The sequence below is a fragment of the Sporothrix schenckii genome (genome assembly GCF_000961545.1).
Source record: "Sporothrix schenckii 1099-18 chromosome Unknown Cont48, whole genome shotgun sequence".
In the NCBI taxonomy this organism is placed as follows: Eukaryota; Fungi; Ascomycota; class Sordariomycetes; order Ophiostomatales; family Ophiostomataceae; genus Sporothrix; species Sporothrix schenckii.
Genome location: NW_015971149.1, coordinates 386,925 through 403,083, shown reverse-complemented (window position 1 = coordinate 403,083; position 16,159 = coordinate 386,925). Strand labels below are relative to the sequence as shown.

Here is a 16,159-nt window from a genome sequence, read left to right as displayed (position 1 = left end):
AACCCAGCTCCTTCCTGATCATCAACTCCCAACGAAACGGCTCTTTCTATTCTGCAGTTGTTTCCCTCTACAACTACAATTGACGAACATAAAGGCTACTGTTTTTCTTTCCCTTACGATCCATTCGGCCGACAGGTAACACTCAACTCAAGCCTGTTTCTTACCTGTTGTCAGCTTCGCCATCGCTGACCACATCTATCGTATAGATAGCCTTCTTGCGGACACACGTCTTTCCAGGCAGGACCTGCTCACGATCCTCAAACTATTGAGACGGCTGGAAGCTGTACTCTCTACCGAATACTCAAACTCAGAACACATCAGACACCATTATGGATTTGCGGAACAATCTATTCGGCAAGGCCGGTCGTGGCGGTTTGCCCGGTCGCCCCGGCAGCGGCGCCGGCGGCGGCGCTCCTCCCCCCAACTATGACCACCCACGCGGCTACGGCGGCGCACCTCCTCAGTCCGCTGGCTATCAGGGTGGCGGTGGCCAGCCACAGTACGGCCAGGGCGGCGGCGGCGGTTATGGGTCACCCCCGCCCAACTACGGTGGAGGTGGTGGTGGCGGCCGCTCAGTCCGCTTACGCCTCGCCAAGGTCGACGACAAGACCTTACAGCAGATGTACATCTTCACCAATATCTGCGCCGTCTCGCCGCGCGATTTTCCGCCCTCCCGCGATGGTTCCGACCTCTACCTGCGCCTCACTGGCAGCATGATTGATGGAGACTATGTTGTCACGGTGCGGCCGACGCCCGGCTTTCCTGACGGCTGCATCTCTCTTTCGGACCCTCAGCGCACATGGCTGCGTGTCGGCATGATGGACGAGCTTGTCGCCGAGATCTACAATCCCTTCTCCAGCAGCACGGGTGGCCAGAGCTACCTGGGCTCCATGGACGTCGAGGTCGGTTTCGCGTCCACCAAGAAGGTCACCGACATCACCTACGACCAGGATGCGCTTGCCCAGCAGATGGTCCAGACCTTTGCCAATCACATCTTCGCACCCGGCCAGCGTTTGCTGATTGACGTGCGCAACACGCCGCTGTCGCTCGTTGTCAAGACTGTGCAGCTGGCTGACCTGAGCATGGAGAAGGCTGGCGCCGCAGGAAGCGAAGGCGCCGTGCGTACAGACCCGGCCGCGCGCGGTATCATGGTGCCGCAGACCAACATTGCCTTTTACAAGAACGCGGGCTCGCCGATGAAACTGTCCGGCTCGACGAAGCGCGCCGCCGCCAACTCGATTATTGCGCCCGACTTCAAGTTTGAGGACATGGGCATCGGCGGTCTCGACAACGAGTTCTCGACCATTTTCCGTCGTGCTTTTGCGTCGCGCATTTTCCCGCCAGGCCTGATTGAAAAGCTGGGCGTGCTGCACGTCAAGGGTATTTTGCTCTACGGCCCACCCGGTACCGGTAAAACGCTTATTGCTAGACAAATCGGCAAGATGCTCAATGCAAGAGGTATGGCAAGACCCCCTCTTCCCCCCTCTGTCGATATGATACAGAATTTATACTAACAACGTCTCGCAGAACCCAAGGTCATCAATGGCCCGGAAGTGCTCAACAAATACGTCGGCCAGAGTGAAGAGAACATCCGGAAGCTCTTTGTAAGTCGTTGCTCGCTGTGTTAAACTGTCCATTTGCAACGCAGTATACTAACAAACGTGCCAGGCCGATGCCGAGAAGGAGTACAAGGAGAAGGGCGACGAGTCGCAGCTGCATGTCATCATCTTCGACGAGTTGGATGCAGTATGCAAGCAGAGAGGCTCCGGAGCCGGTGGCGGAACCGGAGTTGGCGACAGTGTTGTCAACCAGCTTCTGAGTAAGCTCGATGGTGTCGACCAGCTCAACAACATTTTGTTGGTCGGCATGACCAACCGTAAGGACATGATTGATGATGCCCTGCTGCGTCCTGTAAGTCTCTCTGTCTCGACGTTACACTATATGCAGAACAACGGTCACTAACAAATCCAGGGTCGTCTTGAAGTCCAAATTGAAATCTCGCTGCCTGACGAGCAAGGCCGTGTGCAAATGTACGTCCATCAGTTTTGCGCCTATTGTTCCTTTGTTCTTTTGTTATTGCTACTGCCATCTGAGTACGAATACTAACCTCTTACTTAGTCTCAAGATCCATACTGCGAAGATGCTGCAAAACAACATCCTAGATCGCGATGTCGACGTCGGCAGGCTGGCCGCACGTACCAAGAACTTCAGCGGTGCCGAGCTGTCGGGTCTCGTGAAGAGTGCCACATCGTTTGCCTTCAACCGCCACATCAAAGTGGACACCATGGCCGGCATCAGCGACGACGTTTCGCAGATGAAGGTCAACATGAGCGACTTTGAGAACGCGCTGACGGAAGTCAAGGCCGCGTTTGGTGTCTCGGACGAGGAGCTCGAGCAGGCACTGACCTACGGCATCCTTGATTACTCGGTCAACATCCAGAGCATCGTCAAGGAATGCATGGTCTACGCCAACAACGTTCGCCAGCTCGACCGTCTACGGACACTGTCGGTGCTTCTGTACGGTCCGGCCGGCAGCGGCAAGACGGCACTGGCGACTCATGTCGCCATCAAGAGTGCTTTTCCCTTTATCAAAGCCAGTACGTGTTGCATCTACCACTAACCCCCACACACGCGTTGAGACGTCATACTAACTACTCTGTCCAGTTACACCCGAGAACCTCGTCGGCTACTTCAACGAGGCCGGCAAGAAGGACTACCTGCACAAGGTCTTTACGGACGCCTACAAATCGCCGCTTAGTCTGCTGATTCTCGACAACATTGAGCGCCTTATCGAGTGGAACCCGGTTGGCCCGAGGATGTCCAACATCATGGTCCAGGCACTCATGACCTTGCTCAAGGCACACCCCCCAAAGGCCACCGCTTGCTCATCCTGGCCACCACCTCGCGCCGCTCCGTCCTCGACCAGATCGACATGACGGAGTCCTTTGACCGCCAGATCGCCGTCCCCGCCGTTGCCGATGTGCGCGAGCTCGCGACTGCTCTCCAGCAGTTTGGCGCCTTCCCAGACCCGGCCGACATCAACCAGGCCATCAACACTGTGCGCCAGTTCAACGGCGGTAGCGACCAGGTCGGCGTCGGCATCAAGACGGTGCTGACCATGGCCGAGTCGGCCGCCATGGTTGACGACTCGGCCTCGTGGTTTGCTGAGCAGATTAGCCGATCCATTGCCGCCAACAGCCCGGAGCTGTAAGAGACGGATATGAAAATGATGAACAAGAAAAGATTGGAACTCTGCACTTCATGAACCTTGGATACGGATGTACAGATAGGTCCAAGATTCGACATATCATATAGCTTTTGACAAACATTGTGATCAACTGCCAATAACGACGTTTCGTAAGATTAGATAAAACTAGTATATCACATTTGTATGAATTAAAATAATGCAGTATATATAGTGGCTTTTACTTCGGCGGGAAGGCTTGTATCCTGTTGTTTTACGTTGTTTTTGTTTTGACGTGAGAGCCGAAAACTCCATAAAAGCAAGGGCAACAAAGCAGTACACAGGCATACGATTTTGAGCACGCAGAGATGCAACTATTTATTTCCCGACCTCCCCCCTTATGCTGGCATACTTCCTACGGTTACTTTTCCTCTCTGTCTAAAAGAGAGAGACAGAGAGAGAGAGAGAAGGGAGGTGGGGGCTTGTTTTAACTTATTTAGCTTCATGTGATGTGTCACAAACCGATTTTGAGTCAACGGATGGTCACTCGCACCGTGAGGTGTCATTTGCTACATTTCCTTTTTCCCTCTATTTATGCGTCGCCATTTGGTGAAGGTCTGCGTGTTTCCTCCTCTTCGACACTTTCTATTTCCTGGACAAACCCTTTTTCTTTCATGAAACGAAAGGATACTATCTGGAGAGTCTCTCGTAAAAGTACTCGTATTGGTGTATGCATCTTTAATGAGCCCACTTGGCAAGCTCTTATCACGATTATTGGCTTTCTTGTTGCTCCACTTGCCTTATAACCCGACAACTTGGCTCCTGGGACAGCCTCTTTCTTTCTTAATATGCTCTTGCTGAGGCTATACCTCTTCTGCTCACCTGGCGAGAGATTTTTTTACACCTTCATTTTTTTTGCCTGACCACGTCTGACTGTCGCTCTTTCGCCCCGTCGTGGCCGCCTGGTCTTACTGCTTTTTTATTTTGCTACCCCCTGAGTAGGACCTTTCCCGCTGGGATATAAGCACTGCAACTTGCAGAGCATTCCGAGACGGACTTGTAGCTAACCACACCGGGGTTTCATCTGCCCCATCCTGTCTTCCTTTCAGCGCTGACCATGGCTTAGCCCTCGCGAGCCTAGATTGGCGAATAAGTCTCAAGCTGTGTTTGTTTTGGCATACTTCCCAAGATGTGGATGGAGACATAATGAAACCACGAAGACCCAGGCCCCGGGCCTACTTTTATTGCACCGGGACCTGGAAGGCGGTCCCGAGAAACTCGAAGCAGACTACTGAGTAGATGACGCTCGCTGTAAGACAAATAGGGTTGGCGCTTTGTCCGTTTTTGGTCAATGGGCCGCCCCTGCGAAGTAGGTCGTTCCTGGCATTGGCGAGGGCACGAAACGTTGGGCTGGAAAACCACCATTCTCGTCGAGACTAGGTCGCTTGCACGACCTCGATGTCTCTCGAAAATCGATATATGATGCCGTGAACAAGTGGCGTGCGGCTGCGGGAGCAGTTGGTGTTGGTAGCTTACCTCCAATGTCCCAATGACGGACGATTGCTGCTTCCATATTAATACTTAGCAAATGGCGGCCATCTCTCCAGGGCCGGCCGGCCTTTGGGCCAGCGTCATTGTGGCTTGCAGGTATTGACAACAACGACAGCAGTTTATGTGAACCTTGAGGCATCATGTTCTTCTGCCCCCAATGCTCCCAACAAACCAAGTCCTGTTTGCCAATCTGTCAACTGGTTTGGCCCCCGGAATGAATCTTGTTACCCCGGCCCAGTGGGCTAAGAAAGTGCGATGTTCCCTCTTCCGTTGCCCCCTCTTTTTGACATGTCTGGATTTCAAAACAACAATTCGATGCATCTCTATCTGGTCGCCTGTCTTGTGCCGACGGCGCCTTGATCTCGGAACTGGGTGCTGCCTTTTCATAGGCCAAGTTTTGACCTGCAGCGGTGCAGATGCATGTCGCACCGCCATATTAACCCCATAGCAGAGCCGATTTTTTTTTCTTGTTTTTTGGGAGGTCCTGGATTTGATGGGGAAAAGGAGGCCTGCATTTCACTTTTCAGCTTATGGGATTTTCGCCTGGCTGAATGCATTGGGAGCTGAAGACTTCTGTACGCCACATATGGAGGGAAGTCGCCCACCCCGATTGTCGGGACACTGGCCATTGTGACTCTTGCCAGCCAGTGCCAATGGAAAACGGCGCGTTTTTGTTAGTAATCTGATACAAAAGATACGTCGCGTTTAGGGCGCGTTGCCTGGCTGTACAAGTTGTTGTTTCGTAGCTTTTATCTTGATCTGTTTGTTGATGTCTCCTTGCAGGGTGGGACCTCGCCGTCTGTGTAAGTTGTGACGGGTCGACAACGACATGAGGAGGCTGCTAAAATTCTGGAACCATAGAAACGTACGGGGTGTTTCGCAATTCGTCGGAGCAAGTGTATTTCCTTCCCCCCTTTGAAAATAACAGGACTTGTTGACGAATGCCGCTGATGTTATGTTTGCTTCAAAATACCTTTTGTCTTCCGGCCGCTTTTAGAGTATGTGTAGTGTGTGTATACGTTGGGGTGCTTTCGTGGAAATGGTCCCAGAAACCCGCCCACAACGTGTACATGCCAAGCGTAGCACAGACTCCCTCGCTGCCTTGCAACGGAATCAATTTACCCACTCTGCTGGTTGAACCTGGTCGTATGATCCTTCAGAGCGGCAGGATCCTGAAAGAAAGTGCAGCTGGAATCAAAACATCGGAAGACATCATTGGAAGCAGGCATGAATAGCAGACTTGCATGAGAGCGACGGCATGAGCAGATCAAAACCTCCGATGTGCTGCTGGGTGCTGGAAAGGTGCTGCAGAGTAATAGGACGTATCTTGTCAATGCTCATACATCTTCGGGAGAGATTCTTGGTACGGAGCTACATACTTTTGCAACTGCCCAGGTCTCTGACATTCTGCAGGACCCGGAACGGTTGGTGAGATTGCCGCTATTTTCTCCCGTGTTAGATATCTTGGGTGGAGTATCTTGCGAGTTAATGTTTCTCGAAGTCGGGAATTCGCTAGATTGGGCCGCGCCGATATGAAAAAGAAGTAATCATATGAAAATACTTGCACCCATCTCGTCGATACTGGCTTTCACCAAGGAGGTCCGAGCGGCGACACGTTAGGGCAATATGCTGGCAAGTGATTAAGCCCCACGTAACTCGCCTCTGTTGTTGCTTGCAGTAAGTAGCTTGCGGCTGAATCTTATGTCCTTGCGTGACATCTCGCCTGCATGCTAGAAGGCAAAGGTTTTACTGTTGTGGCCCGAGGGTTTCAATGACTGCGACTGGTAACATATGGACACTGGTTAATCGCAGTAAGCCGACTAGAACTGCCATGCAGCCTGCAAGAAGTCTCCGCCAACGACAGATGAGGCGATCTGGTTCCCTTTTCTGGCGCCCGTTATCCTTCGACAGACTTATGCCTTAAGCATTAAGAGAGCACTCCGTATACTGCTTACCGTTCCTATTGCATTCTTGGAAACTGCCGGAAATAGTAAGCGAAGGCATCTTCGACGTTGTGCATTTGTTCTGTCATCGTATGACGACTCGGCAGCTATGAAGGCAAACACAAGGACAGCACTGCGATGCAATTACACATGCAGATCGTGTCCGTTGAATTCTTTCTTCAACGGTTTGACGTCGAGCTGGCGAAACAGGTCTCAAGCTAGTTGGCCAGAAGTATAGAGTCAAAGGGACTGTACAGACGGAAAGACGGAAGAAAGCGGCGCAACCGTTTTGAGCCCTTTACGGCTTATAAAGGGCACGGGCTAGACTTGTTTTGGCTTGGCCCTGGATCTGGTTGGCTGACCTTTTGTTGCTTTTTGTGATGAGCGCTGTGATGCGACCCGTTCTCATCCCATTCACGCCCATCACGCGCTAGCCTGGATCAAGCGCGACGCCGTTATTTTCGCGGGTCCAAACTTCGCGCTCAGAGGATGCGCTGTAAAGGTCGTGACAGGTGCATTGGAAGAGCAGACGTCCTAATCTTTCGTCATGTGGGTTTTTGCTGTCGATCGGCTGTGCCCGAAGACGACGGATGGCAAACGGTTGCGCGCGACAAAAGTACTTACCAACCACCACACGGCTAGCTCCAGGCTCTCATATTTCTGTTCAAGGACATTGCGCGACCTAACCATCATGGAGAATATCACAAGCGTTTAGTACCGTCTAAAATGCGCCAACGTCACTGAAGAGCACGCCTCGTGATGTGTCTAGGGCATCGTCGTGATTGTCGTGATTGTCGAGTCGTTGCTTTTTCGGTTGTCGAATCGGCGCGGAGCACACTGTCTCTCGGTGATATTCCTCAATGATCAGCATCGTTTCTTTCCATATTCACTGTCAAAGTCCAACGCTGGAGAGTAGCGATGACTCGCGAGTGGGGTGAACGCACTCGATGTCCCACTTCTGCAATCCGGATAGAAGCTTGTGAATTTGTGCTCACTGTTTTGCGCATTCACACTGTTTCAGCGCTGTCACCCGCCTGTTCTTGTAGCCCGTAATCTTCCAAACCAGTCGTGTGGAAGCTGGGTCTGATCTCCATGCGATGTCAGGCGTCGCAAGCACTTAACGGAGTAGATGGACTGGGTCAAGCCATGACGTGCGCGATATTGGCCAGACCAGAATCACTGAGGCTGGCTGGCGGCGTCGTAGCTGCACCTCCATTGGGCCTTTGGCTCGTTGGCTGCGTTGGTCGTGTTATTTGCAGAAAAATGAAGCCTATCCCCCCATCCAGCAACGGGCCGACACGGCCTGGTCAAAGCTACGGCCAGTGTTGTGTCACCCATCGTGGCTTCTGCCCTGGGATGACTCTGAGTGTACGACATATGGAGTATGAAGTATGCCACCAGGAACACCCTGGTCTGCTTCTTTCGTCACACTGCACCCGGTTAGCTCTCTCGCCCATATTTTGCAGGGAAGCGGCTGGACGATAAATGACCTCGCTTTTCCAGCGGTCTCGCTGTGAACCTGTCCCATCCGAAGTCCCCCTTGTAAGTACCAATCTGTAATCAATAGTCCTGTCCCAGTCGCAGACAGACCCCTGTAGCGCACCTTTCAATGCTTCCCAAGGAGCCAATTTACCAGGGGGCTGATATTTCGGCAAAAAGTCACCTTATTTCCAGCTTCCCCTTTTCTCTCATGCGTACCGTTACTGGCGACAATCCTTCCGCTGTTAGCCTGATGCTCGCACCAGTTGGTGCCCAGTGTTTGGTCTTGCGTTCGTCTTTGCCTCATTCGCTTTTTCGTGTCGGGTGGTCTTTCGAGTGCATGTCCAGCTGTTGGCAGTTTTGTTGTTGACGTTATTATTGGACAATGCGGCCTTTCGACCAACCCTCGTCACCTTCTCTTTCTCATATTGACGCGTTCTTTCCTTCTCTTCGCTCTCGAGCCGCACCTTCACTGCTTTCCGAGGCAATGCCAACCAAAGATTGCAGCTGCCTTGTTTATGGTTTCCGTGACGGGCAAGAACCCGTTCTTTGTTCAAGGCAGGCGCGACCAAGTTCCAGTGGATAAGGCATTCCGTTTTTCGGACACGTATCCGAGTGCAAGAAGAAGAGGAGGGCAGAGCTGTAATAATTAAAAGACTTTGCACTATGTATTGTTGTGAACGGCATGTGTTTCCCGCCTCGTCTCTCCAATGCGACTACGGCGCGTTCACTGCACACAGAGTAATTACGACATATCAAATAACCTGTGTCTGTTTAGCATTGCGACTTAGTGTTGCTGTTTCTTCCGCGCACCCACCACATGAGCCTTCGACTCCACCCAACGCCCCTTCCCACTTTCCAGTACACCACGCTCTTTCCTTATTGCCTATGCTATGCAGCTTCCGTCGAGAGGCGAACTGCCCATCCGCCATTTTCCGTGCAAAGAGCAGCAATTCCTGCTCGCTGTTCTGTAGACCAGTGCTCCTTCTCTGTATGCTCACACATACGACCACACATTTACCTAGCATCAGAACAAAGTACACTTTTTGTTGACTCCTTTCTCTACTATTTTCCTATGCTTTTCCCTTCCGTCCTCTTTCGACAGCTATAATCGAGCACGAGGCTGCCCTTACGTCCAGATAAGACGCTGCGTGCCAACTGTTTTGGCCTCAACCCCACGATCGACACATTCCATTGTCCCACCGGCCCCGAATCGCTGTTGAAGAGCTATTGTGGCAGACCACCATATTGCCGCCTCCCCGTGCGGGCTGCCTTGTGCAGCAGATGAACAAGCCGATATAGCAGCAGCAATATCACTAGCGGTGCCAGGAGCGGGCGTTGCTGCTGCCGCCGTCGACAATGGAGGCTTCGTTCGAGCTCCCGATCCAGTCACCCACCGGTGAGCGGATAGTCATAGACCGGACAGCATCAGCATACCCGCCATTACGGCCACCTTCGCCGCCGGAAGCACCATCACTGTCACAGCTACGAGCCGCGCATTCTCGCTCCTCAACGTCACCAAAGCGACTACCCGGTTCCTCGAGCGCGCGTGCGAAAGCGGTGGCTGGCAGATTGCATGGCGCACGAGAAGGCGAGACCGGGTCGGTCACATATAGCGGTGGCTCGCTGCGTGAGCTGAAGCTCCGCCGTATGACCCAACCCCGCGAGAGCGACAGAGTGGGCACACGCCTCACCATCGCCCGGCCAAAGAAACGAACCTCGCCAACTGCGATACCAAAGTCTCTTCTGCCCGCCACCGAGCGCAAGAGCCAAGAGGAGAACAAGATCGACCGGCTATCTAAGAAAGAGCCTGTGGACGGAGGTGACAAGTGGGATATTGCACCTGATGGGTCGTCTGCTGGTCGAGAGGGCCGGCAATTCACCGTGGCCAATGTGGGTAACAACGGCCGCATATATTTGAGGTGAGTGGTCAAGGAGTGTATAAAGAAGCAGCAGGCCGGGAATCCGAGGGGAGGAATGAATAGATGAACGAGTACTTTGGCGAGCACGAGGTCGCCCATATCCTTGCATGTCTCATGTTTTGGGTTTCTTCTGGGCTTCATGAACTTGGCTGACTGACGGACATTACCACAGGCCGACAGTGCGACCCGTACACCTGCGATCGCCCCAGCCGAATTTCGTGTTTCCCATGACGCCACCTGGTACAGCAGGTCTCGATGTCCTCATGCAAGACCAGGACAAGCGCAGCGACCAACTGCACAGACCACAGCAGGAGATGCAACAGAATCAGAAAGAGCAAAGGCACGAGATTCAGCGGCAGCCATTGCGGTTAGAAACGACAAGCAAACTTTTCGGTAGCGATTGGACACCGGACCAACCCTCTTCGCCCACGGCACTTCCTGTGCAGGGGCCTCTCTTATTTAACTCCAACAACTCGTCGCGCAGTGTGGTTCCACGGCCCAGCACAGCCGGTGCTGTAGCAGTGCGGCCAGGAGGCGGGCACCGCAGGGCCATATCCGACTCGACAGTCCAGGATACAAGCATTGCGCGCGAGTCTGAACCAGGTGGCTTCAAGATCGTCATTACGCAGCCGGCAGACGATAAACAACGTGCAAAAACCTTGGAGGACCTGGCCCCAACGCATCCGAACGCCTCCGTGCCTCACCTCGAAATCGCCATACCTACGTGGAAGCTAGGTTCTCCTCGGTTTACGCTTCGCGGTACGCCTGTTCTTCGCGGTTCGTCGTATGCCCCGACCGACGAGCCCCATTCGAGCCGGCCATCATATTTCAGCCCGGCTTTTGATCACTCTCACTCATTGCTGGAGGAGGACTCGCTAGTTTCTCCACGGCAAGACATTTTTGAGAGGCAGAAAGGCAAAGCACAAGGTCTTCCTTCGCCCCTTGGTTCACCGCGCTTCCTTGTAGATGAGCAACCCGTGGGGCTGCGTCCAGCCTACCATTCCAACTATGCGATGTCTGTTCCGGAAATGTTCGACTCTCTTACTTTCAAGCCGGCGTGCGACGACCGCACCATTGTCCGCTTCTCACCGGTGACAAATACGATCACTGCTGCAACACCACCCCGTCTCGTTGCGGAAATCACCTCTCCCAAGTTCATGGACTACGACCTCGTTTCTGACTTCTTCCTCACTTACCGTGCTTTCCTCGACGCACGGGACCTTCTTCGGATGCTCGTCGCCCGTTTGCGTTGGGCTGTCGAGAGATCAGACGAAGTCGGCATGGTTGTTCGCGTCCGTACCTTTGTCGCTCTTCGCCACTGGATCCTTAACTATTTCATGGACGACTTCGTGATCGACTACGAACTGCGTGTCCTATTTTGCGAGCTTCTCAACGGATTCGTGAATGAACTTTCCCAGGACGCAAGTGGGCGCAAGGTCCAGCTCAAGATTCTGACGGAACTCAAAAAATGCTGGCGGCGCTCCTGTGCCCAGTATTGGGACGGCCCCGATTTTGACGACTCTCTTGGACCCGAAGTACCAATCTCCCAAGGCGGTACTGCTGGTCACCGCAATCCCACCCTCGACCCCAGCTTCTGGGAGCAGGTTGCTGTTGGTGCTTTACCAGATGAGGAAGATGACGAGGACGGTTCCGACTTTCTCACACACTTCCAATCCCCCGAATCCATGGTCCAACCTGAGCCGGGTAGCAGTTTCCGAGCGACAGGGGACCAGGCTGCCCATATCGACTCCGTTGTGCTTGGTGACCGCCCAGCAACTCCGGAAAACCGGGAATCGACGAATGATTTCAGTGCTCGGAGGCAAGCCTCCCCGGCGAGCATCACGAGCTTAGATATTGTCTCTTGCTCATTCCCAACAAAGAACATTCGTCTCCTCCAAGCTGGTATAGGGCAGCCACTTGGTGCACATCCTGCGGAACCGTCGTTAGTCTACAGTGCGAGCGGTCTTGTTGCAACAACTCCTCGCGCACTTGTCGGTAAACGTGTTCGGCCCAGCGACGGCCAGAAGTCGTCTGGCCACATACAACAACACAAGAGAAACAATAGCCTCACAGATTCTCTGCGTGAACAATCAACTATGGACAAGTTGCTGCAGAAGAACAATGAGATCTTGATGTCTCTCCCTTACGCTGGCAGCCTAGTTCGTGGTGCCATATTTCCTCCAGGCCAGCCGTACGTTGAAGTCCTTCCACCAGGAACCAGTGGTGGTGTCGGTCGCCAAACAACACTCTTTCAGCCATATGCTCTGGAGCCGCCAGACTCGCAAAAGCTGAAGGCATCGGCAATGTCAAGCCCGGGCATGCGTAAGCTACTCGGCAGCGTTCGACGGGCGTTGAGCACTAGAGGCCAGGCCATCCCTTCTACCCAGGGAAACTTTATCAACATGGCGCCGATTGGGCCCCGTGGCGCGACAACAAACCGACTCCCTGGCACTGCTATTGTCCCGCAAGCTCGGCCAAGGATTAACGGCTTCCGTCCTCCTATTCGAATCGACCTTCTCGGTGCTAAAATTGCCGAGGATTTTAAGGTGGCGGTTAGAGAAGATGCCTCCCTGGATGCTGCCGCTGCGCAGCCTGGCGGTGATGCTTCTAATGAAACTCGAGCCGTTCCCGATACTCATGCACAGCGGCAACCGGAACCGAAAGTAGCAGCCTCGGCCTACTCCGACAGCCTCTTCCTTGGCTGGACTCCCGGCGGAGTTGACAATCTGGTACGGCCAATCAGTGACACGGGTATCACTACCGGAAGCAAGTCTATTGTTATCGTTGATGGCACTCTTCCTTTAGAATTCCCGGTCATGACAGGTGCACTGGCTCAACCCAACAGCAACAATGCATCGGTCGAATTGTTTGGTGAATCCTTTTTGTCGGTGGCAGCCGACCCGACGCCCCCGACAACACCACCTGGACAGCCAATGGGAACCCCCCGCCCCTCGTCTTTCGCCCTTGGCGAACAAGTCGTTCGGTCGTCGCTTTCTATGGATCCACTGCCCCCGTTTGTTCCAGACATGGATACACTGGGACACAGTTCCAATGTCGGGCCGTCCGGTCTCTTGGTTGAAGACACTAGCGCTCGCCCCCCGTTAGGTGTTGATGTGCTGCAACACGAACCTGAAGACAGCATCATCGTTCCGCAGCGGCCCGGTGAGGATGGCGTAGATGAGGCCTCGAGCGAAGTGCAGGTTGCTGTCGTGATGAACAAGAACCCGGCGACAAACAGTTTCGGCCTTTCAAGCTCACCGCCAATTCGTCGGCCACAGCCGAGCTGGATTCAAGGACACTCAAGACACCGCTCTAACCGATCGTATAAGTCACACAAATCCAGCCGTTCATACCGGCGCGGCCGGTTAGCGTCCTACGCGAGTGGCACTGCACCGCCTACGGGTATCCTCAGTTTCAACGCCAGCACTTACACCGACGCGTCTGTTGACGACGCGTCTGAGACCCAGGCGCCGCAGCCTCCTCGCGTTTTACGGCGACGTCCCGGCGGTGATCTGCGGGCTGTCACCACTGTGGGCGATTTAGACCAAGGACCGATTCGGCGCTCACGATCGGTTGGCTCCCTAACCACATACTCGGAATCGATTCGCAGCTCCTTTGTGCACAGTCGGGCGCGGGAGTCCGGTGGGTTTGTAGATGTGATTTCGGTTGATTTTACACGCGACAAAGAGGAGACGTTTTCCGTTGGCATGATGACCGACAAGAAGAAGCTCAAGAAACGGATGTCCATGTTCAGCACTTACTCATCGAAGCCTGTTATGCGTCCTTCATTCGAAGCGGAGGCACAGAAGCTAGCTCAAATCCCAGATGATGTGGATGACGACGGTGGCGTGGAATCGGCTCTCTTGAAGCTTGAGGGAAAATTTGAGCGCAAGTCAAAGAAACTCTCCTTCTCCGAGCCTCCATCCAAGGTGTTCTCACCCACTACGTTGACCAAAGGCACTGCTGCACCGCCACTGAGCGGTTTCTTGGCCCCGCAAGATGCCTCAGACAGCAACCGCCTGACAGCAGAAGAAAAGACCGACCACCGACATAGACAAATCGTCCACAGCGACCTCGCTCCTTCTCACCAGTCTCTGCTCTCCAAGTCTGCTCAGCAGAGCACTGTGGCTGCCACGGAACTGGATGCAATCGAAAGTCAATATGGGGGAGGGACAGACGAGCCAAGAAGCAGCTCAATGGCCACCTCTTCGCATATTCCAGCGTTTTCGCCGCCACCCGCGTTTCGCCCAGCCGCAGTGCCCCGCATGGTCGAAGATGTACAGTCTTTCTTGTCCGAATCCGGCGAGTCGTACTCGTCCATACCTTTGCTTGACCGTGGCCTTACCGACGACGGGAGGAGTAAAGGTGCTCCCACCGAAGAATGGGCCAACCAGTCCATCTTTGAAGAAGCCAATGAGGGCAGCGTCCAGACCCCCACGGGCCGCAGCAGCGGCCACCTTGTTCACCAAGACTCCTATGAGGTTGTCGAAAAGACGGAAAGCATTGAGAAGATCCCTCCCGGAGAAACAATGCCACAAAGCCCCGGCCAAGGAACGGACGTCTCCTTCCTAGAGGACGAGAGCGACCATGCCAGTGACCTTTCTTCCGAACTATCTGTTGAATTCCCTGACGAGACTGACGAGCTTGGTATTTACGGCCCCAGCACCACACAGGGCCCTGTGCGTTCGAACACTGTCGTTTCGCGCATGCCTGCCCACCCGATTGGCGACCCGCAGATAGAACCATCGCAGACGCCGTCAATTCCGTTCCAGGAGCAGCATCCTGGCAAGCTTGTGGAAGACATCCATATCCACGACGGTCACCCACCGTCGCCGCCCATTACGCTTGTCCAGGCCCTGCAGATGTCACCCGATACCGCCAAGATCCCCGAGCTTCACGATTTCCAGGTCTGGGAGGACAAGCCTCTTCCGCCAACGCCGAGCCCTGACGGAGCAGCGCCTGAGACACTGCGTTCGAAGAAGCAAGCGGAGGAGGCCGAGGTCCTAAGTTCCATGGGCCTGCGGTTCGTCTTCGAACCGTCCCCAGCACAGTTGACAGCCAAGGCTGAGGCAGCGCGTGCCTTCTCGGTTCACCTGCCGTTCATCCTTGCATTCGAATCGGAGATCCTTGCGCAGCAGTTCACGCTGATTGAAAAGGATGCGCTTCACGAGATTGACTGGAAGGAGCTGATTGAGATGCGGTGGAAGAACGCCGAGAATGGCAATTCTCGATCCTGGGTGGATTTCCTGCGCAACTCGGACGCCCGTGGCGTCGAGGTCGTTGTTGCCCGCTTCAACATCATGGTCAAGTGGGCCATCTCTGAGGTGATCCTGACACAGGATTTGGAGGAGCGTGCTCGCTGCCTCATCAAATTCATCCACATTGCAGCACACTGCCGGCGGTACCGTAACTACGCAACGATGAGCCAAATCACGATTGCACTGACGAGCAACGAGGTTGGCCGACTTGCGAGGACGTGGGCCATGATACCACCGTGCGACGCCCGTACGCTGCGCGACCTCGAGGCACTGGTCTCGCCGACGCGCAATTTTTATGGTCTGCGCGCCGAGATGGAGGCCGTTGGGATCGACAATGCGGATGCGGGCTGCATCCCATTTGTGGGCATCTACACGCACGACTTGCTCTTCAACGCCCAACGGCCCTCTGAGATCGCCAGCTCACCCACAACACCCCCCCTGGTCAACTTTGAGCGGTGCCGGTTTGCGGCTAGCATTGTCAAGACGGTGCTACGGCTCGTCGAGGCGAGCGCTCTCTACAACTTCCAGCCGATCGAGGGCATCACGGAACGTTGCCTTTGGATGAGCGCACTAAGCGACGACGACATCCGCAAATACTCCGACGCTCTGGAGTAGGACGGTGTCTTGCCTGTATCCTACATGCAACCCTCCCACATCTCCTCAATATTTCTCGCTATCTTCTTTTATTTACGGTGTGCATGTTTAGTCAACACATGCACTGCCGTACCTTCATTTTCTCGTTTCATCGCGGCCTCTACTTTTCTTCCCACTGGCCGTCTGCTCTTTGTTTTATTTAATTGTTTATCATTGTCATTTTTACTT

General features: G+C 54.0%; 2 protein-coding genes across 2 annotated transcripts; both read left to right on the top strand.

Annotated features, from left to right (window-relative positions):
- Window positions 1-329: 329 nt before the first annotated feature.
- On the top strand, window positions 330-3,211 carry SPSK_10361 (vesicle-fusing ATPase; the record flags this gene model as incomplete). The annotated part of the gene is made up of 7 exons (XM_016736811.1): window positions 330-1,458; window positions 1,528-1,604; window positions 1,669-1,911; window positions 1,972-2,030; window positions 2,119-2,597; window positions 2,665-2,831; window positions 2,927-3,211. The coding sequence occupies 7 exons, from the start codon at window positions 330-332 to the stop codon at window positions 3,209-3,211; spliced, it is 2,439 nt and encodes an 812-aa protein (XP_016583963.1).
- A 6,305-nt stretch (window positions 3,212-9,516) lies between these two features.
- SPSK_00975 (RasGEF group protein) lies at window positions 9,517-15,952 on the top strand (the record flags this gene model as incomplete). Its single annotated transcript, XM_016727907.1, has 2 exons — window positions 9,517-10,079; window positions 10,252-15,952. The coding sequence occupies 2 exons, from the start codon at window positions 9,517-9,519 to the stop codon at window positions 15,950-15,952; spliced, it is 6,264 nt and encodes a 2,087-aa protein (XP_016583962.1).
- Between the last annotated feature and the right edge of the window lie 207 nt (window positions 15,953-16,159).